Source organism: Podarcis tiliguerta (assembly GCF_965153285.1).
Source record: "Podarcis tiliguerta genome assembly, chromosome: 16".
Classification (NCBI taxonomy): domain Eukaryota; kingdom Metazoa; phylum Chordata; class Lepidosauria; order Squamata; family Lacertidae; genus Podarcis; species Podarcis tiliguerta.
The window spans coordinates 29,944,373-29,962,563 of NC_139549.1; the positions used below are offsets into that span (position 1 = coordinate 29,944,373).

Genomic DNA, 18,191 nt, shown 5'->3' on the forward strand with positions numbered 1-18,191 from the left:
ACCAGAAACCAGGGAGCACAAGTTTTAATGTATTTTTAACCACCTGTTGGAAGCCGTCCAGGGTGTCTGAGGCAACCCAGCCAGATGGGCGGGGTAGAAATTATTATTATTATTATTATTATTATTATTATTATTATTATTATTACAGGGGGAAACTATTCCCTCCATGGCCTGCTTATGAGCTTCAGAGGCAAGAAATGTGATGCAGAATTAGATGGCTTCTTGCTCTGACCCAGCAGAGGTATTCTTAACGTCTGGTTATTCTCACTTTAAATGTTTGTTAACTGCTCTTCATTGCATCGGTAGTTCCAGAGGTTGGGTGCATGAACAATTTTAAAATACAACGTTCAGAGTAAAACACATGCAAATATTCACAATGCCCAGCAAAACAACAATGGACAATAGATTCCAGTGTTAATACCCAACAAACAAATGTATATTCAGCGGGTGCCGAAAACTCACCAAGATCAACGCCAGTCGTATATCGGAGGGGAGAGACTCCCATGCTGGTGCAGCCAACGAGAAGGTGTAATGTGCTTCAGGTAGATCTAACACTACTAGGAGGGGCTTCCCCACAGATCTTAACACTTGGGCAGGTCTGTATGGGAGAAGGCGTTCCTTCGCTTATGTTCGTAAAAGGCCTTTCGTTCCCCACTTAGTTTGCAGTCTTGCACCCAGACTTTCTAAAAAATTCCCCATAGGAAGTTCATAGGCTTTGCTTCAGCAGCCTGAGAAACATTTTCTCTTTTTCTTCATATAATTGCTTTTCTTTTCATTTTCTATTACAGTAAGCCCACGTGCCTAAAGCCAAAACCGCATAACGTCAAAACATTGGGTGCAATGGTGGGCGGGATTGCCATAGTTATTTTCCTGGAACTGCCCCTTTCCACCCCCTTTTTAATTTTTTGCCTCAACACATAAAGCTAAATGTGCACAAGTTAAATGCACATGCATTGTGGGCTTATACCTACAAAAACCAGTAGCAACAGGAAAGAGAAGAGATTTTCCCAGAGGTTAAAATCTGTAATATGACCTATATGTCTTGCCCAGTGTGTCATTAAGGCTTCAACAAGCTCATTTTTTGTTTCCCACTCTAATAACAAATTGTACATTTTGGACAAAAGTTTCTCTTTCTTTTGTAAAAGTTCTTTTTCGAATTGGTCCAGAAAACAATTACAGTGGTGCCCCGCAAGATGAAATTAATTCGTTCTGCGAGTTTTTTCGTTCTACGAGTTTTTTCGTCTTGAGAAGCACCAATGTGTATTGACGGTTTCCCATAGGAATGCTTTGGCGGTTAAAAAAAAAGGCGCAAGACGTTTCGTCTTGCAAAGCAAGCCCATAGGGGTCTTGCGAAGCAACTCAGAAAACGGAAAACTCTTTCGTCTTGCGAGTTTTTCGTCTTCCGAGGCATTCGTCTTGCGGGGCACCACTGTATTTCTATTTTAATTTAAACATTTCATGTAACTGATGGTATTGTAACCAATCCGTAACATGGCTCCTTACATTTTCATTACTTTAAATTTGAGTTCCCCCCAGTAAAGTACAGCAATTCCCTGTAGATTGCCCACTGTCTATCCATACTAACTTTCTTTATTATGTGCTCTGCAGAGCAGAGAAAAAGTAACCTGTGAGGCTGGACTCCCCACACCCAGCGATTCCAGAAGCTGAAGACAATAGGAGTCAGAAGTCTGTTCCATTTGGAATTTTTAAATTTGTTTTATTATTGTAATGGTTTTGGCTATTTTTTACAGCGGTGTATTCTGCTGCTGTAACCCACTCTGGGATCATATGGTTGAGGCGCTGATAGAAATCTTCTGAACAAACAAAGCATTTCTGCTGTAAAAGGCGATAAGACAGACTTACAAAGAAGCCACCAGAGGGAGAATTGGTAGTGTTCTTTCTTGTTTTCCTTCAGCTATGCCAGTTGTGTCATGCACTAAATAAATAACCTTGGATATGTAGCAATTGAAGAGAGTGGATTTAGAGCTTGTACTGCATTTTCTAAGTCATTATGCCTGTAAGGGCAGGTTTCCTGTTTACCATCACTATGTCTTTGGCTGGCAACAGCCTGGGGTGATGGAATGCCTGCCACACTGTTGTTATTGTTCATGTGAATTAGTTGGCCGGCTGATAGGGCCAATCCTGATGCTGTTACTAATCCAGAATGCGGCAGCTAGACTGGTGACTGGGAGCGGCTGCCGAGACCACATAACTCCGGTCTTGAAAGACCGACATTGGCTCCCAGTACGTTTCTGAGCACAATTCAAAGTGTTGGTGCTGACCTTTAAAGCCCTAAACGGCCTCAGCCCAGTATACCTGAAGGAGCGTCTCCACCCCCATCGTTCTACCCAGACACTGAGGTCCAGCGCCGAGGGCCTTCTGGCAGTTCCCTCACTGCGAGAAGCCAAGTTACAGGGAACCAGGCAGAGGGCCTTCTTGGTAGTGGCGCCCACCCTGTGGAACACCCTCCCACCAGATGTCAAAGAGAACAACAACTACCAAACTTTTAGAAGACATCTGAAGGCAGCCCTGTTTAGGGAAGCTTTTAATGTTTGATGTCTTACTGTATTTTAATATTTGGTTGGTAGCCACCCACAGTGGCTGGGGAAGCCTGGCCAGATGGGCTGGGTATAAATAATAAATTATTATTAGTATTAGTATTAGTATTAGTATTATTGCCTACATGCTCTCCAGAAGGAGCTGTGAGCATGCCAGGCATTGCACCTACTTGTTCACTTCAGTTGGCAGATGTCTCTGTGCATGATTTGTGTGTGTGTGTGTGTGTGTGTGTGCGCGCATGCATATGTACACAGAGAACCAAAGCAACAGAAATATCAGTATCGTTTCTGTTTTAGTCACTGCCCCTACGCTGTTGATGATTATTTACCACCTGCCCTTCCAAGAAGGCTGCTGCTTGCAATAAAGTCGGCGCTCCTATGCCTTCTTACCTGGGAGTAAGCCCCCTTAAATTCAGTGGAACTGAATTTACAAATGAATTCACAAATGAATGGCACTGGAAATCTGTTAAAACATTTTCAGATAAACATGAGTGGCGTAGGCAGAAGGGACAGATTTTCCAGCCGCAACAGGGAACTAAAGGTGCCTAGACCTTCAGTGTACTCTCTTCAGCGCCTGCTAAAAACATTCCTGTGTAGGCAAGTCTGCTCAGCGGCTTAGAAAGCTGAGGCAATTCTAATCTGTTTTGGCATTTTAACTTTTGCATGCTGTGATTTTTTTCTTGATTTTACCGTTTTGTCTCCTGTAAACCGCTTTGAGGTGTGTGTTTTTTTTAACCAAAGAAAATCAAGTGGTGTGCCAACTTCATGATAATGATGATGATTACCCACACATCTAACTGGGCGGCTTGCAGCACATATAAAAACATAGTAAAACGTCAAACAAAAAAAACTCCCTGATACAGGGCTGCCTTTCAGATATCTTCTAAAAGTTGTGTCGTTATTTCGTTGACATCTGATGGGAGGGCACCCCACAACAACAACAACAATAAATGTTATTATGTATACCCCACCCATCTGGCAGGGTTACCCCAGCCACTCTGGGCGGCTTACAGCATATATAAAAACATAGTAAAACGTCAAACATTAAAAAACTTCCTGATACAGGGCTGCCTTCAGATGTCTTCTAAAAGTTGTGTAGTTCTTTATTTCCTTGACATCTGATAGGAGGGCACCCAACAACAATAACAACAACAAATAATGATAATGATGGTGATTATTATTATTATTATTATTTTATTATTATGTATAATAATAAAGGTTGTGTAGTTCTTTATTTCCTTGACATCTGATAGGAGGGCGCCCAACAACAACAACAAATAATGATGATGATGATAATGATGATAATAATAATAATAATAATAATTTTATTATTATGTATAATAATAAAGGTTGTGTAGTTCTTTATTTCCTTGACATCTGATAGGAGGGCGTTCCATAATGATGATGATGATGACCGCCGCTGTCCCCCCTGCCCCACACCCCTTTCGCCGCCGCCGCCCGGCCCTGACAGGAGCCGTTTCCAGGCGGGGCCGGCGCCGCCACTCCGCTTCCCTTCGGGGGTCAGAAGGCAGGGGAGGCGGGGAGAGGAGGAGGTGGAGGCCGGGCCGCGCGGCGGAGTCCGCCTCCCTCCAGTCAGGCAGCTCGCGGGAAGCGCTCGGGTGCTCGCTCGCTGGCTCGCGCGTGGAGGCCATGGCGTGGCCCGAGGCGGCGCGGGGCTTCGTGGGGACCCTCCTGAGGGACTTCCCGAGGCCGCTGGGCCCGGACGACGCGCCGCCCTGGAGCCCGGCGCCGGGCCGCCTGGGGTCCCTCAGCCAGGCCGAAGCGCCGGCGGAGCTGGCCGAGTTGGCCCGGACCTTCTTGGGCAGCAGGTAGGGGCCGGTGAGAGAGAGGCCCCGGGGGGAGCCTGAGGAGGGGCTGCGGGTGGCGGAGCGAGAGGCGGCGCGGCGGAAAGTTGCGCCCGGGGCGGAAACTGGGCGCGGAGTTGGGAGAGCGAAGCTAGGGCTGGGTCTTGCAGAGCGGGCAGGGAGCGGGAGGTGCACACGTGTGTGTGTGTGTGTGGATTGTGGGGTCACTAGTGCAAAGGTGAGGCAGCAGCATGAGTACATATGGATTGTGGGCTCACGAGTGCAAGGGTGAAAGTGTCTCAAATGCATATGGATTGTGGGCTCACGAGTGCAAGGGTGAAAGTGTCTCAAATGCATATGGATTGTGGAGTCAGTAGTGCAAGGGTGAAGGTGTCTTGAGTGCACATGGATTGTGGAGTCAATAGTGCAAGGGTGAAGGTTTCTTGAGTGCACATGGATTGCGGGCTCACAAGTGCAAGGGTGAAAGTGTCTCAAATGCATATGGATTGTGGAGTCAGTAGTGCAAGGGTGAAGGTGTCTTGAGTGCACATGGATTGTGGAGTCAATAGTGCAAGGGTGAGGGTTTCTTGAGTGCACATGGATTGCGGGCTCACAAGTGCAAGGGTGAAAGGGTCTCAAATGCATATGGATTGTGGGGTCACGAGTGCAAGGGTGAGGCAGCGTCATGAATGCATATGGATTGTGGAGTCAATAATGTGAGTGAGGTCGTGCTTTGAGTGCATATGGGCTCCTTAGGGAGGAAGGGGGGGTATAAATTCATTTTATAATAATAATATGTAGCACAGTCCCCGTGCCAGTTTTTCAAAAACAGATGTCTTGTGGAAGTGATAAAATTCTTCAAAAAGGTAAAATAATGTCAGAAATGTATATGATATAATAAAAACTAATGTATATTAAACATTGCCCCCTGAAGGTCAGTACTGCGCCCCTCTGAAGTCTGCAGCCTAGGCAGCTGGGTAGTTTGCCTAATGATAGCAGCAGCCCTCTAGGTAGGAAGAGTGGACTTACTAAAGTAGGACTAGGGTGCATTATTAGTGCATGTGTGAGCTCACATCGTGAATGCACAGATAGGAAGGGTTGACTTATTCAGGCAAGTGTATAGACTGTGGAGAGCATCATCAATAGTGCATGTGTGTGGAAGGTGTATTTGAATGTATGGATGGGGTCAAAGGGTGCATTCTTGGAGTTCCTGATGCATGCAGGAGGAAAACAGGATTTTTAGGGCATGCATGTGGGGGAATTTTATGAAAGTGTATGACTGGGGTCATAGGTGCACCTATGGGGCAGGTGTGCAAGCATATGGATGAAGTCATAGGGTGTGCATGTGGGGTTATTAGTGCATGTGGGAGAAGGAGGGAATTGTTAGTGATTATATGAAAGAGTGGGTGCAAATGACTAGTTCCTGCTGGAAGAAACATGGAAGAGAAGTGAAAGGAGACTGTTTCAAAAAGAAGGGGCCACCTTGGGAATTGAACAGTGACTGCTAACGGTACAGGCAAGGCCTACAAATGGACTGCAAATCCTAATGTAATTGTTTTTATGGAAATAAGCAGTTCTGCCCCAGTGGGAGGGAGCCTGGGTAACTCACAGGTGCTGCTTTGAGCACAAGGAGGGCAAGACATAGTTTTAACAACTACCACTTCTGCATTTAATGGATGGCTGTGGGTTAAACCACAGAGCCTAGGACTTGCCGATCAGAAGGTTGGCGGTTTGAATCCCCTCGACGGGGTGAGCTCCCATTGCTCGGTCCCTGCTCCTGCCAACCTAGCAGTTTGAAAGCACATCAAAGTGCAAGTAGATAAATAGGTACCACTCCGGCGGGAAGGTAAACGGCGTTTCCGTGCACTGCTCTGGTTCGCCAGAAGCGGCTTAGTCATGCTGGCCACATGACCCAGAAGCTGTACACCTGCTCCCTCGGCCAATAAAGCGAGATGAGCGCCGCAACCCCAGAGTCGGCCACGAGTGGAACTAATGGTCAGGGGTCCCTTTACCTTTACCTTAAGTGAACTAGGCATGAAGTGAACTAGGCATCTAGTTTTTTCGCTTTTCAACTTAATTAGAAACAAGGAATGGATACCAGCTGCAAATACAGGACTAGACAAACTTGGCGGTTTCGAAGTTTTTAGCCCATTTTCTAGGGAGTTGGAAAATTATCGGATACAAAGTGAAAATTAGATTACTTCACCTAGGAAATTTGTTGGGGGGGAGTGAATCAAGAAAACCCACACTGCTGGGTGAACCACAAGCCAAATTCATGAGTGCTGCTTCAAGAGGAATTTGGAGTGGTGTGCCCCACCCAATAATTTTTGGACTGTTGACTTCAAATGTTATTCTGAAAATGGCAAAGCATTGCTTTTCTACTTAACTCTCAAAGGTATGAAATGTATTCGCGCATGGGCTAAAATGTGTTGAGAGCTTTGTGTGTGTGCAAATACCTGCTGTGGTAGCGGTAGGTGGTTTGAACAGAACCGGGGAAGAATGGGTAGAAAAAGCACCTACCTATATTGCCAGAACTGTGCAAATGTGAAGCAGTGCCCATTATAGAAGAGCCACAAAGCAACATTTATTTGGCTTTTGAGAGGTCCGGCTGGGCCACTGTGGAGCTGTTGTGATTTTGGAGCTCTGTTGTTCAGATACACAATTATTTGCATTTGATTGCCACACATAATAATAATAATGATAATAATGATAATAATAATAATTTTTATTTATACCCCGCCCTCCCCAGCCAAGGCTGGGCTCAGGGCGGCTAACAAGCAATAATAAAAACATGTTGAATGAATGCAACTTAAAAACAAGATTAAAATACAACATTAAAATATTGAAATATTAAAATGCAGCCTCATCACAGGAGGAGAAAGGAAAAAGGAAAAAGAAAGAGGTGGAGGGAATCAAGTTGGCTCCAAGCCAAAGGCCAGGTGGAACAACTCTTGTCTTACAGGCCCTGCAGAAAGAAATCAGATGCTGCAGGGCCCTGGTCTCATGAGGCAGAGCGTTCCACCAGGCCGGAGCCAGTGTTGAGAAGGCCCTGGATCTGGTTGAAGCTAATCTAACTTCTTTAGGGCCCGGGACCTCTAGGGTGCTGCTATTTATGGACCTTGAGGCTCTCCGTGGGGCATACCGGGAGAGGCAGTCCCATAGGTACGAGGGTCTTAGGAGGATGCGGCCATTAGGAATTTTGGGGCAAAGTGCCCTCAGTACACTGATGACACATGGCTCTGGTTCTCCATAGCATCTGAGTTAGGTGAGGCTGTGCACAAGCTGGGCACGGAAATGGAGACTGGGTTGGTAGTTCCTGCGTCCTGGAAACTTGGCCTCTTCTGGATGGGGTTGCACTCCCTCTGAAAGAACAGGTGCAGCGTTTAGGGTGCTCCTGGGTCCATCTTTGTCACTGAAGCTCAGTTGGCCTGAGTGGCTAGGAGTGCCTTTTGCCAGCTACAGATGGTTTGCCATCTACGGTCGTTCTGGGACAGGAATGGTCTGGCCACAGTGATCCATTCACTGGTATCCTCAAGACTCCATTACAGTGGTGCCCCGCAAGACGAATGCCTCGCAAGACGGAAAACCCGCTAGACGAAAGGGTTTTCCGTTTTGGAGGTGCTTCGCAGGATGAATTTCCTATGGGCTTGCTTCGCAAAACGAAAATGTCTTGCGATTCCTGGGGGTTTTTTTCTGCTCCCCACCCCCTTTTTCTAAGGCACTAAGCTGCTAATAGCCTTTTAGCAGCTAATCCGCTAATCCCTTAAGCCTTTAATAGCCGCTAATAACCGCTAATAGCGCTAATCCGCTAATGGGCTAGCTTCGCAAGACAAAAAAACCGCTAGACGAAGAGACTCACAGAACGGATTATTTTCGTCTTGCGAGGCACCACTGTATTGAAGTGAGCGCACACTATGTGGGCCTACTTTTTGGTTCCAGCAGTTGCAAAACACTGCAGCTAGACTGTTGATGGGGACAGACTCATAGCTGCCAACGTTTTCCTTTTTTTAAGGGAAATTCCCTTATTCCGAATAGGATTCCTCGCAAGAAAAGGGAAAAGTTGACAGCTGTGGACAGACTACTGCCAGCACATAACTCCATTACTCTAAAGTATGCACTGGCAGCCCATATGCGACTGGGCCTGGTTCAAGTTTCTTGCATTTATTTACAAGGCCTTTAACAACTGGGCCCAGAGTACCTCAAGGACTGCCTAATCTAGTGGTGTCCAAACTTTTTTCAGAGAGGGCCAGATCTGATGAAGTGAAGGGCCATGAGGGCTGACTAAAGGGCCAACCAAAGTTGTTGACCTTTTTCTTTTATAATATTTTTATTAAAGTTTTTACATAAAAAAGAAAACAACAGAAAAATACAAAAGTACAAAAATACAAAACAACAAAAGCAACAACACAAAAGAGAAAAAAAGAAGAGAAAAAAACAGACGAATAAAAACAATTCCATCTTCATAGTATTCCTTGCATTTACTTATTTCCCAGACTTCCCCACACCTCCCCTCACTGTATTCCAATTCATATATTTAATCAACAAATCCCTTCCCTTCCCTTCCCTCCCTGAATTTTAATTTTTATTTTAATTCAAAGACAAACCAATCTTTGTCTTAATTTTAATATCTTAATATATCTTGATCACCTCAAAATCTTAATATATTAAATCTTTTAATTTTACACCTTTTTGCTAATAACCTTTTACATTCAATCCGATGTCATTCTAACATTCCTTAATCTTATAATATTTCTGCAAATAGTCTTTAAATTTCTTCCAGTCTTCTTCCACCGTCTCTTCTCCCTGGTCTCTGATTCTGCCAGTCATTTCTGCCAATTCCATATAGTCCATCACCTTCATCTGCCATTCTTCCAGGGTGGGTAGTTCTTGTGTCTTCCAATACTGCGCAGTAAGTATTCTTGCTGCTGTTGTGGCATACAAAAAGAAAGTTCTATGCTTCTTTCGCACCTGTTGGCCGACCATGCCCAGGAGAAAGGCCTCTGGTTTCTTCGGGAAGGTGTATTTAAACACCTTTTTCATTTCATTATAGATCATTTCCCTTTTTTTAGAATTGAAGTTGTTGAGGTTTTTAGGATTTTACCACAGGAAATAAACTGCCACAAGCACTGAATTAAACCAACCAGCCCCCAAAACGGACTTTGGACATGCCTGGCCTAATCCATTATATCCCTGCCCGATCACTGTGGTCTTTGGGGAAGTCACTATTAGTGGTCCCTCATGGCATGGATGCAGAGCTCAGATCTACCAGGAGCCAAATTTTATGGAAATCATTTCCAGTTAAGGTTAGACAGGCCCCCTCCCTGAATTTTAATTTTTATTTTAATTCAAAGCAGGCATTTTAATTGAAGTTTGATTTTATAGTTTCAATCAATATTTATATTTGTACAGTGGCACGGTGGTTTAAGAACAGCTTAGTTTATGAACAACTTGGATTAAGAATGCTGCAAACCTGGAAGTAGGTGTTTTGGTTTGTGAACTTTGCCTTGGAAGCAGAACATGTTGAGTGTGTTCCATTTGTAAATTGAGGCCCCCGCTGCTATGGGAAAGCACACCTTGGTTTAAGAACACTTTGGTTTAAGAACGGACTTCCGGAACGGATTAAGTTCGTAAGCCAAAGTACCACTGTATAGTATCTTTGTAAATCAGGCATAGGCAAACTCGGCCCTCCAGATGTTTTGGGACTACAACTCCCATGATCCCTAGCTAAGAGGACCATTGGTCAGGGAATTGTAGTCCCAAAACATCTGGAGGGCTGAATTTGCCTATGCGTGTTGTAAATGAATTGGAGACTAGTGTGGTTAAGGAGTAAATAAATGGTTGTTGTTTAAAACACATCCCAGTGCAGAAGAGACAGAGCAATGTCTCGATGTTGGGAAGAGGAGAGTGGGGGTTCTTAACTGTGAATGGAAGAACAAAATCATACTAAACTGTAGTAGAGCATCCTGCAAAATGATTTCACCTCTCAAATTGTGATAAATAAAAGCTTGATGGCTTATAAATATTGGTCACAATTTGTTTTTAAAAATCCTTGGTAGGTTGCACAATGGTTCCTCTCCTGAGTCAGAATTAACCAGTTATCCTATGTGTGTGTGCACATGTGTGATTAAAGAGGCACTACAAGGTTTTGCTATGACTGACATGGCACTGTGGTCTCACATTGTCCTTTCCTGCTACTGCCCTGATTTATAGCATTTATATTTTTTGTATGAAAGTTTTGGGTGAATTTCTGCTGTTGCTGCGTCTGTTGATCTGTGTTAAGTACCTAACCACCTTGATAGTTTTGTTAGCTAGCAAAATAAGCTAAAAGACTTCAGATTTTGTACAGTTGCATATATTATTATTATTATTATTATTATTATTATTATTCCCCACTTTTCCCCCTGATGGAACTGAGGGCAGCTTATAGATAAAAAAGAACTGACAAAAACCATAAGAAAAACAATCATTAAAAACAATTAAACATCGATAAAATTAAAACGATATACATATATAAAATACATTAAAACCTAAGCATCATTAAATAAGTTTTATGAAATGAGATGAAAGGGATTTAGAGAGGATTGTAAAACAGTCAGCTTCTTGTGCATTAAAAAATTGTCAGTTTGAATTAAAAATTAAACTCTTCTGTTTTCATAGTGGTGTTTATTGTTTTACTGTCCTTTTAATTTAAGAGATGCAAAATGTTCACTCTCATTTAATTTTCTCACATTAGCAATGGCAGTAAAATGGTACAATCAGCTATATAAATAGGGCCAAACTAGACAAGACTAGTTTGGATCCTTGGATCTTTTGTAAATCAGATTGATCCGGTCCTTGATTTTGTTGTGACGCTGCTATTTCAGCGTGCTCTTCTGTTTTTGTCTGCTTTTGTTTTAAATGATGGTCTTGTTCCTTTACGGCTCTTTGCTTTTTAATTGGGGTTGTTATCTTATATTCTGTATCTTCTCCTGGTATCTTTACAGGTGAAGAGTAGGTATAAATATTTTAATAAATATTTCGGGGACAAAAATTTTTAAAGCTTGATGTTGGTTGAATCTATTAATGTCTTTCCATCTTTTTTTCTTTTCTTTTTTGCATGGGATATGGTAGAAACTTTGATGCTCTCCTGAGAATAAGCGCTTTGTGGCCAGGGCCGTTTCTCTTCTACAGTTACATACAACTTATCTACCATGTTCCCTATGCTCTTTAAAAGTAATGTTTGTTGTCTACTATTATGGGTTAAACCAGGCTTCCTCAACCTCGGCCCTCCAGATGTTTAGAGGCTACAATTCCCATCATCCCTGACCACTGGTCCTTCTAGCTAGGGATCATGGGAGTTGTAGGCCAAAAACATCTGGAGGGCCGAGGTTAAGGAAGCCTGGGTTAAATGCAAGCCTTCAAAACTCTCCTAAATGAAAGGCTTACTTTGTGCTGTCAAAGCAGGGAGAGATCAGTGAAGAAAAGAGAGGGAGGAAATAAATTCTGCTTCCACTAAGGAACAGGGGCAGTTCCGTAACAGGCTGCGTACAACTAATTCATTTCTTTGGGGAATGCAGGGGATAGGAAGTCCAGCATTCTGGTTTCTGTGTGTGGTGGAAAAGGGACCTCAAGACTTTCTGTAAATAGAGATGGAACTATATAATTTGACAGGCTAGAGCCTTCCATTTTTTTGTTAATCAGTAAAGAGAGTCTCTTCTGAAACACACATAACTATACAGTTGAAATTTCATTGTGTAAACCTAGAGGAGGGGCAGTTATAGGGGCAAAGCTGGAAAAATCATAGGTGGCTATTTTTTTTGTATGGGTGCATAGGTGTATAACAATCTGAAATATTAGTTCATTCAGCCCTTCCAAGGGTGTAGCCCAGGGGTCAGCAAACTTTTTCAGCAGTCCCTTTTTCCACTGTCCCTCAGACCTTGTGGGGACTGGACTATATTTTGAAAAAAACAAATGAACAAATTCCTGTGCCCCACAAATAACCCAGAGAAGCATTTTAAATAAAAGGACACATTCTGCTCATGTAAAAACACCAGGCAGGCCCCACAAATAACCCAGAGATGCATTTTAAAGAAAAGGACACATTCTACTCATGTAAAAACACACTGATTCCCGGACTGTCTGCGGGCAATTGGAAGGCAATTGGGCTGGATCTGGCCCCCGGGCCTTAGTTTGCCTACCCATGGTGTAGTCTTTTGCTATATAAAATTTACAACTTGAGCCTCCTTTTCTGTCTTTCACATTAGTTAGTTCAGTCAGAGCCTTTAATTCAATTGTAACTGCTGAACAATTTAAAAACAACCCCGAAAAGGCCTGGGTCATATTTGCAAATGGTGAACACTGTGTTTTCCTTTTTGTTTCTAAAGTTAATATTAAATCAATAATACCCCCGTTCTTTCTGGGGTTAGAAAAAGAATGGTAAAATGTGTAGCTGTGTTTAATGTATTTAAAACTGTCTTTGGTCAAAACATGCTTTGATGAAGAATGTTTTCATTTAAAATTAAGACTGATTTGTGGCAGTTTGTGATTTGACATGTTTCTTTGAAAATGTTAATTTTTCAACTAAGGGTAAGCGCTTCATTGTTAAATTCTACTAAACACTGGATTCAAAACTATTTACCTAGCTAAAGCAATTTTAAAGTCAACTTAGCCTCTCTCTATTAAGGAATGCTCCCTATTTTATATTTATTATTCTCCCCAGTGATGAATTGTTACTTTGCTTAAAATTTTAAGCATGCAAATAGGCGAACGTGTGCAATTTTCTGAATACTATTATTATTAATAGATCATTCAAGTTATGTCTGAAGAACTGTCCTGAATGCAGACATGGTTCCACCTTGGTTATATTTGTTGCAACTAAGCTGTAGCATGACAGCTCAAAAAGTATCTGTACAGTGGTTCTGAATTAGCAATTTTGTGGTTCAGCGTCGGCTGGTATGTCTGCTTCAATAAACTCATTTCTCAATAGTAGACAAAATGTTGCTAGACTGTCCATTAAAAATGTGTTTCCCTTAGGACACAGGCCACGCTTCATTTAAAGAATTTTTGACCTGCTCTTCAACTGGAGTGAGGGAGAAGGCTTTGGAAATGCTTAAAATACCAACAATAAGACAGTCCTTGCCCTCAGGTTTACAGACACAGTATAAAAGGAAAAGAGATTAGGGAGGGAAGAGGAAAACAGCAAGCCCACTGCTATAGCCTGACAGAATGACTAGATCACTCATTGGTGCTTAGACAGTCTCTGGCAAGGGATGCCTCCCACTAGGATTTGGGATTGTTTTTGGCCATGCTTCTCTTCCCAGTCCCCAGCTCTAAGTTTTATGGGGAGGTGAACCTCCAGAAGTTGGAGATGGGAGCAGGGGTTTAACTGTGCTTTGGTAGTGCACCATGAGGTTACGGAAAAGACCCTGTTCTGTTGTGATAGATTTCAGTTGGCCATGAAGGCCAGCTAAAATGTCTGGACCTTGGGAGAACATCTTGAAATAAATGGTCAAAGGCCTGGAAACGATGCCTTATGAGGAACGGCTAAGGGAGCTGGGCATGTTTAGCCTGGAGAAGAGGAGGTTAAGGGGTGATATGATAGCCATGTTCAAATATATAAAAGGATGTCACCTAGAGGAGGGAGAAAGGTTGTTTTCTGCTGCTCCAGAGAAGCGGACACGGAGCAATGGATACAAACTACAAGAAAGAAGATTCCACCTAAACATTAGGAAGAACTTCCTGACAGTAAGAGCTGTTCGACAGTGGAATTTGCTGCCAAGGAGTGTGGTGGAGTCTCCTTCTTTGGAGGTCTTTAAGCAGAGGCTTGACAACCATATGTCAGGAGTGCTCTGGTGGTGTTTCCTGCTTGGCAGGGGGTTGGACTCGATGACCCTTGTGGTCTCTTCCAACTCTATGATTCTATGATTCTATGATTCTAAATAAATTAAAACCCTTCCCCGCCCCCAAAGTGCAACACATTGTTGTAAAGCTTGGGCTGTGTCTCATCCTTCCTGACACTCTTTATGTTAATGCAAGGAGGAGCTGAACAGTAGCTGCATATTTTGCATTCCTGCCCTGGAGCTAGAGCTTGTTATAGAGCCTCTGTGAGGCTCAAAATTACTTATATCCCCAAGATTCCAAAACTGCCAAGACTTTTCCCAACTTTTTTTTTTATTCCTTTTCGACCACAAGAATTCTCAGGGAAGGAGTCTCCAACTCTTCCACCCAACAGAACCTGGCTGTCTGAGACTTTGTACTCTTGCTGTTTCTGTGGGTAAGAAACGTATGTAATTGGAGTAAAATTGCTCCTGAGAGCTCCTGGGTTTGAAAGAACAACTGTTAATGACTTGACCAGATTTGTTTTGGCATTTTACAAGTATGCTTGAACTGTTGCACTGGGATGTTCTGCAAAAGGGGACTCACCCGTAGAGCTTTCATTGAGAATTTTGGCCAAGAGATTAATCTCAACACACACACACACACACACACACACACCACCATCCTTATATTGCCCCCAAACCAACAGATTAACAGACAACCAACCAATTTATGGTAATCTCCTAACCTGTTAGCAACTTCTGCCTCAATGCTTACCCTGGTGATGGGCAGCCTGTTATATTGGTCTGCAACTCCTTTACCATTAGCCACTCAGGTTTGGACTGATGGGTATTGTAGTCCAACAACACAGGGAAGACCACAACCAGGTTACCCATTCCTGGCTTAGATAGATACTGACTGAGATATTCTAGCTAGCAATGCTGTTTACACGTCCCTAATAATTCATTGAACTTGGCAGAGCTTACTTCTGAGTAAGCATACACACAATGGTGCAACCCGTTTACTCATTCCAGGTGCCTGTAGGCTTGGCAGGCTTACTAGGTGGCGAAAGAGAGAAGCAGACTGAACACGCTCGTAAATTATTTCCAAGCCAACCCGAATATGATAATGATAGACCCAATTAATGGATGGGTACAAAAGACTTGGGACGCAGGTGCCGCTGTGGGTTAAACCACAGAGCCTAGGTCTTGCCGATCAGAAGGTCGGCGGTTCAAATCCCCGCGACAGGGTGAGCTCTCGTTGCTCGGTCTCTGCTCCTGCCAACCTAGCAGTTTGAAAGCACGTCAAAGTGCAAGTAGATAAATAGGTATCACTCAGGCGGGAAGGTAAACGGCGTTTCCATGCGCTGCTCTGGTTCGCCAGAAGCGGCTTAGTCATTCTGGCCACATGACCCAGAAGCTGTACACCGGCTCCCTCAGCCAATAAAATGAGATGAGCGCCGCAACCCCAGAGTTGGTCAAGACTGGACCTAATGGTCAGGGGTCCCTATACATTTACCTTTACAAAAGACTTGGGATCAGGGCCCATATTTTAAGAATTCCTGCTCAAATTAAATCCTGAAAATGACCCTTCTCTTGTTTTGGGAGGTGGGAATCCTACCATGTGAACCTAGCTCAGACTTGTAAAATAACTTCAATAGCCTTCCTTCCTTCCTCTTTTTTTTACTAGCCTGCTTGGGGCTGGCAGAAAAGAGACAGAGAGCACCATTCTCCTTGAAGCAGCCCCACTGCTTTTCTGCTAGGTGCAGCGGAGGGGTGGAGAACTCCAGCCTTCAACTGTGTACACACCATACGTTAAAAATACATTTAAAGCACATGGCTTCCCCCAAAGAATCATGGTCGTTGTAGTTTACCCCTCCCAGAGTTTTAGTTCCCGGCTCCCTTAACAAACTACAGTTCCCAGGATTCTTTGAGAGACATCACTTGCTTTAAAAAGCGTGCATATGCAGCCTTCGCCTGCCAGCCTGCTCAGTCGCCTGCATGGAATTGCTTCTCAGCTATGGCTGTCCGTCTACTGCCTTAAATGCACATCTGCCCAGCTAGAGCTTGTTATATTACAGTGGTACCTCGGGTTACATACACTTCAGGTTACAGACTCTGCTAACCCAGAAATAGGGCTTCAGGTTAAGAACTTTGCTTCAGGATAAGAACAGAAATCGTGCTCTGGCGGCACGGCGGCAGCGGGAAGCCCCATTAGCTAAAGTGGTGCTTCAGGTTAAGAATAGTTTCAGGTTAAGAACGGACCTCCGGAACAAATTAAGTACTTAACCTGAGGTACCACTGTGTATGTTATGTTACCCGGGTGAAGGGCAAACCATGAGATAACAGAATTCTGTTTTCTCACTAGGAAATAGCAGTTTGCCTTCTGAAAGCACGGATATATTCATGGCTGCTCCTGCAAATCTTTCCTCTCCCATTAATGGAGCTGCTTCAAAACAAAACAAACCCTCATCCGCTCAGCATTATTCCTTTTGATGTGCAGTGTGGCAGCCACATTCCCTACGCTCACCACAAGCAACAGTTGACCATTTTGTGACCCTTTCCCCTTCTTATTCCTCCTGCCCCACTATTTTTGTTTGGTTCTTCTAAATCTGTTCATTCTCCCTTTGAAACAGTGCTGTGTTTCTCCTTATGTGAAAGAAAACGGCAACCACGAGTCTGTAAGTGGTGATGTACACAGCATACATTTAAAGCACCTCCCCCAAAGTGTCTTGGGAACTTTAGTTTGTCAATGACACTGGGAATTGTAGCTCTATGAGGATTCTTGAGGGGGATGTACTTTAAATGTACTGTGCGTATGCAACCATAGCTTTCTGCAACAATGCTATTGATTTCTCATGTACTATCACTATCATGCTCATGTACAGTGGTGCCGCGCAAGACGAATGCCTCGCAAGACGGAAAACCCGCAAGACGAAAGGGTTTTCCGTCTGCAGAGGCGCTTCGCAAGACGAATTTCCCTATGGGCTTGCTTCGCAAGACGAAAATTGACGAAAAATTTTGAGGGTTTTTTTTTTTGCTCCAAAACCCCTTTTTCTGAATCGCTAAGCTGCTAAAAGCATTTTAGCAGCAAAACCGCTAATCCCTTAAGCCTTAAAAAGCCGTTTTTAGCCCTTAAAGTGCCAATAGCGCTAATAGCGCTAATCCGTCAATGGGCTTGCTTCGCAAGACGAAAAAACCGCAAGACGAAAAGACTCGCGGAATGGATTCTTTTCGTCTTGCGAGGCACCACTGTACACACTAGTACAGCGACTAGCACAATTGCTCCTGAAGAAGTGTGCATGCACACAAAAGCTCATACCAATAACTAACTTAGTTGGTCTCTTAAGGTGCTACTGGAAGGATTTTTTTTATTTTGTTTTGACTATGGCAGACCAACACGGCTACCTACCTTTAACAATTGCTCCTGTTAAGAATAAAATATGACTTAATGCTAGGCCAGTTTTTTGGGGGGGGGGTGTTTGTTCACCTAGCTTTCCACTTTGCTTTTTCCGAACAGGAAGCAAAGTATTGTTCATGCCAAAAGATGCAGTTTGTATCCTGCAGGAAATTCTGGGAGGGAAGAAGGATGCTATTGTTGACATCAGTTTCCGGCACAGAATCCAGTTGCTTTGAGAAAGAGAATAACAGGAAGTGCCTCGGATTAGCTCATAGTAACTGAAAACAATCCCCTTGCAAGCATGCATAGAATGGGCAGAAGTCCTTCCAATGTAAACTGGATCTTATATGTGTGAATCCTAAAAATGAAATACATAGATAAGAGTACAGTACAGAATAAGTTGCTATGAGTTGTACTACTCTGGAGTGAACTGTGGGTTTGGTTCACTTTTTTTTTTTTTTGGCACAGCCAAAAGAAGTTAAAATGTATCAAAAGATTATTACTCTTCATTATACAAATCTGGCAGTATTTACTTAATAGGAACAGTATTGTTACCTTGTATTTCCATCATCCCTTCCTCCAAATGCTGAACAAAAAACCACCACCACCATAATAATAATTTTATTATTTATAC

At 43.4% G+C, this 18,191-nt stretch overlaps 1 protein-coding gene across 1 annotated transcript in view; it reads left to right on the top strand.

Annotated features, from left to right (window-relative positions):
- Nucleotides 1–4,019: 4,019 nt before the first annotated feature.
- Nucleotides 4,020–18,191, top strand: part of PPM1F (protein phosphatase, Mg2+/Mn2+ dependent 1F) — a 40,919-nt gene continuing 26,747 nt past the window's right edge. The window contains exon 1 of the mRNA XM_083418334.1: nucleotides 4,020–4,387. Coding sequence (XP_083274460.1) covers nucleotides 4,209–4,387 — 179 coding nt within the window. The 5' untranslated portion in view covers nucleotides 4,020–4,208. The remainder of the gene's footprint in view (nucleotides 4,388–18,191) is intronic.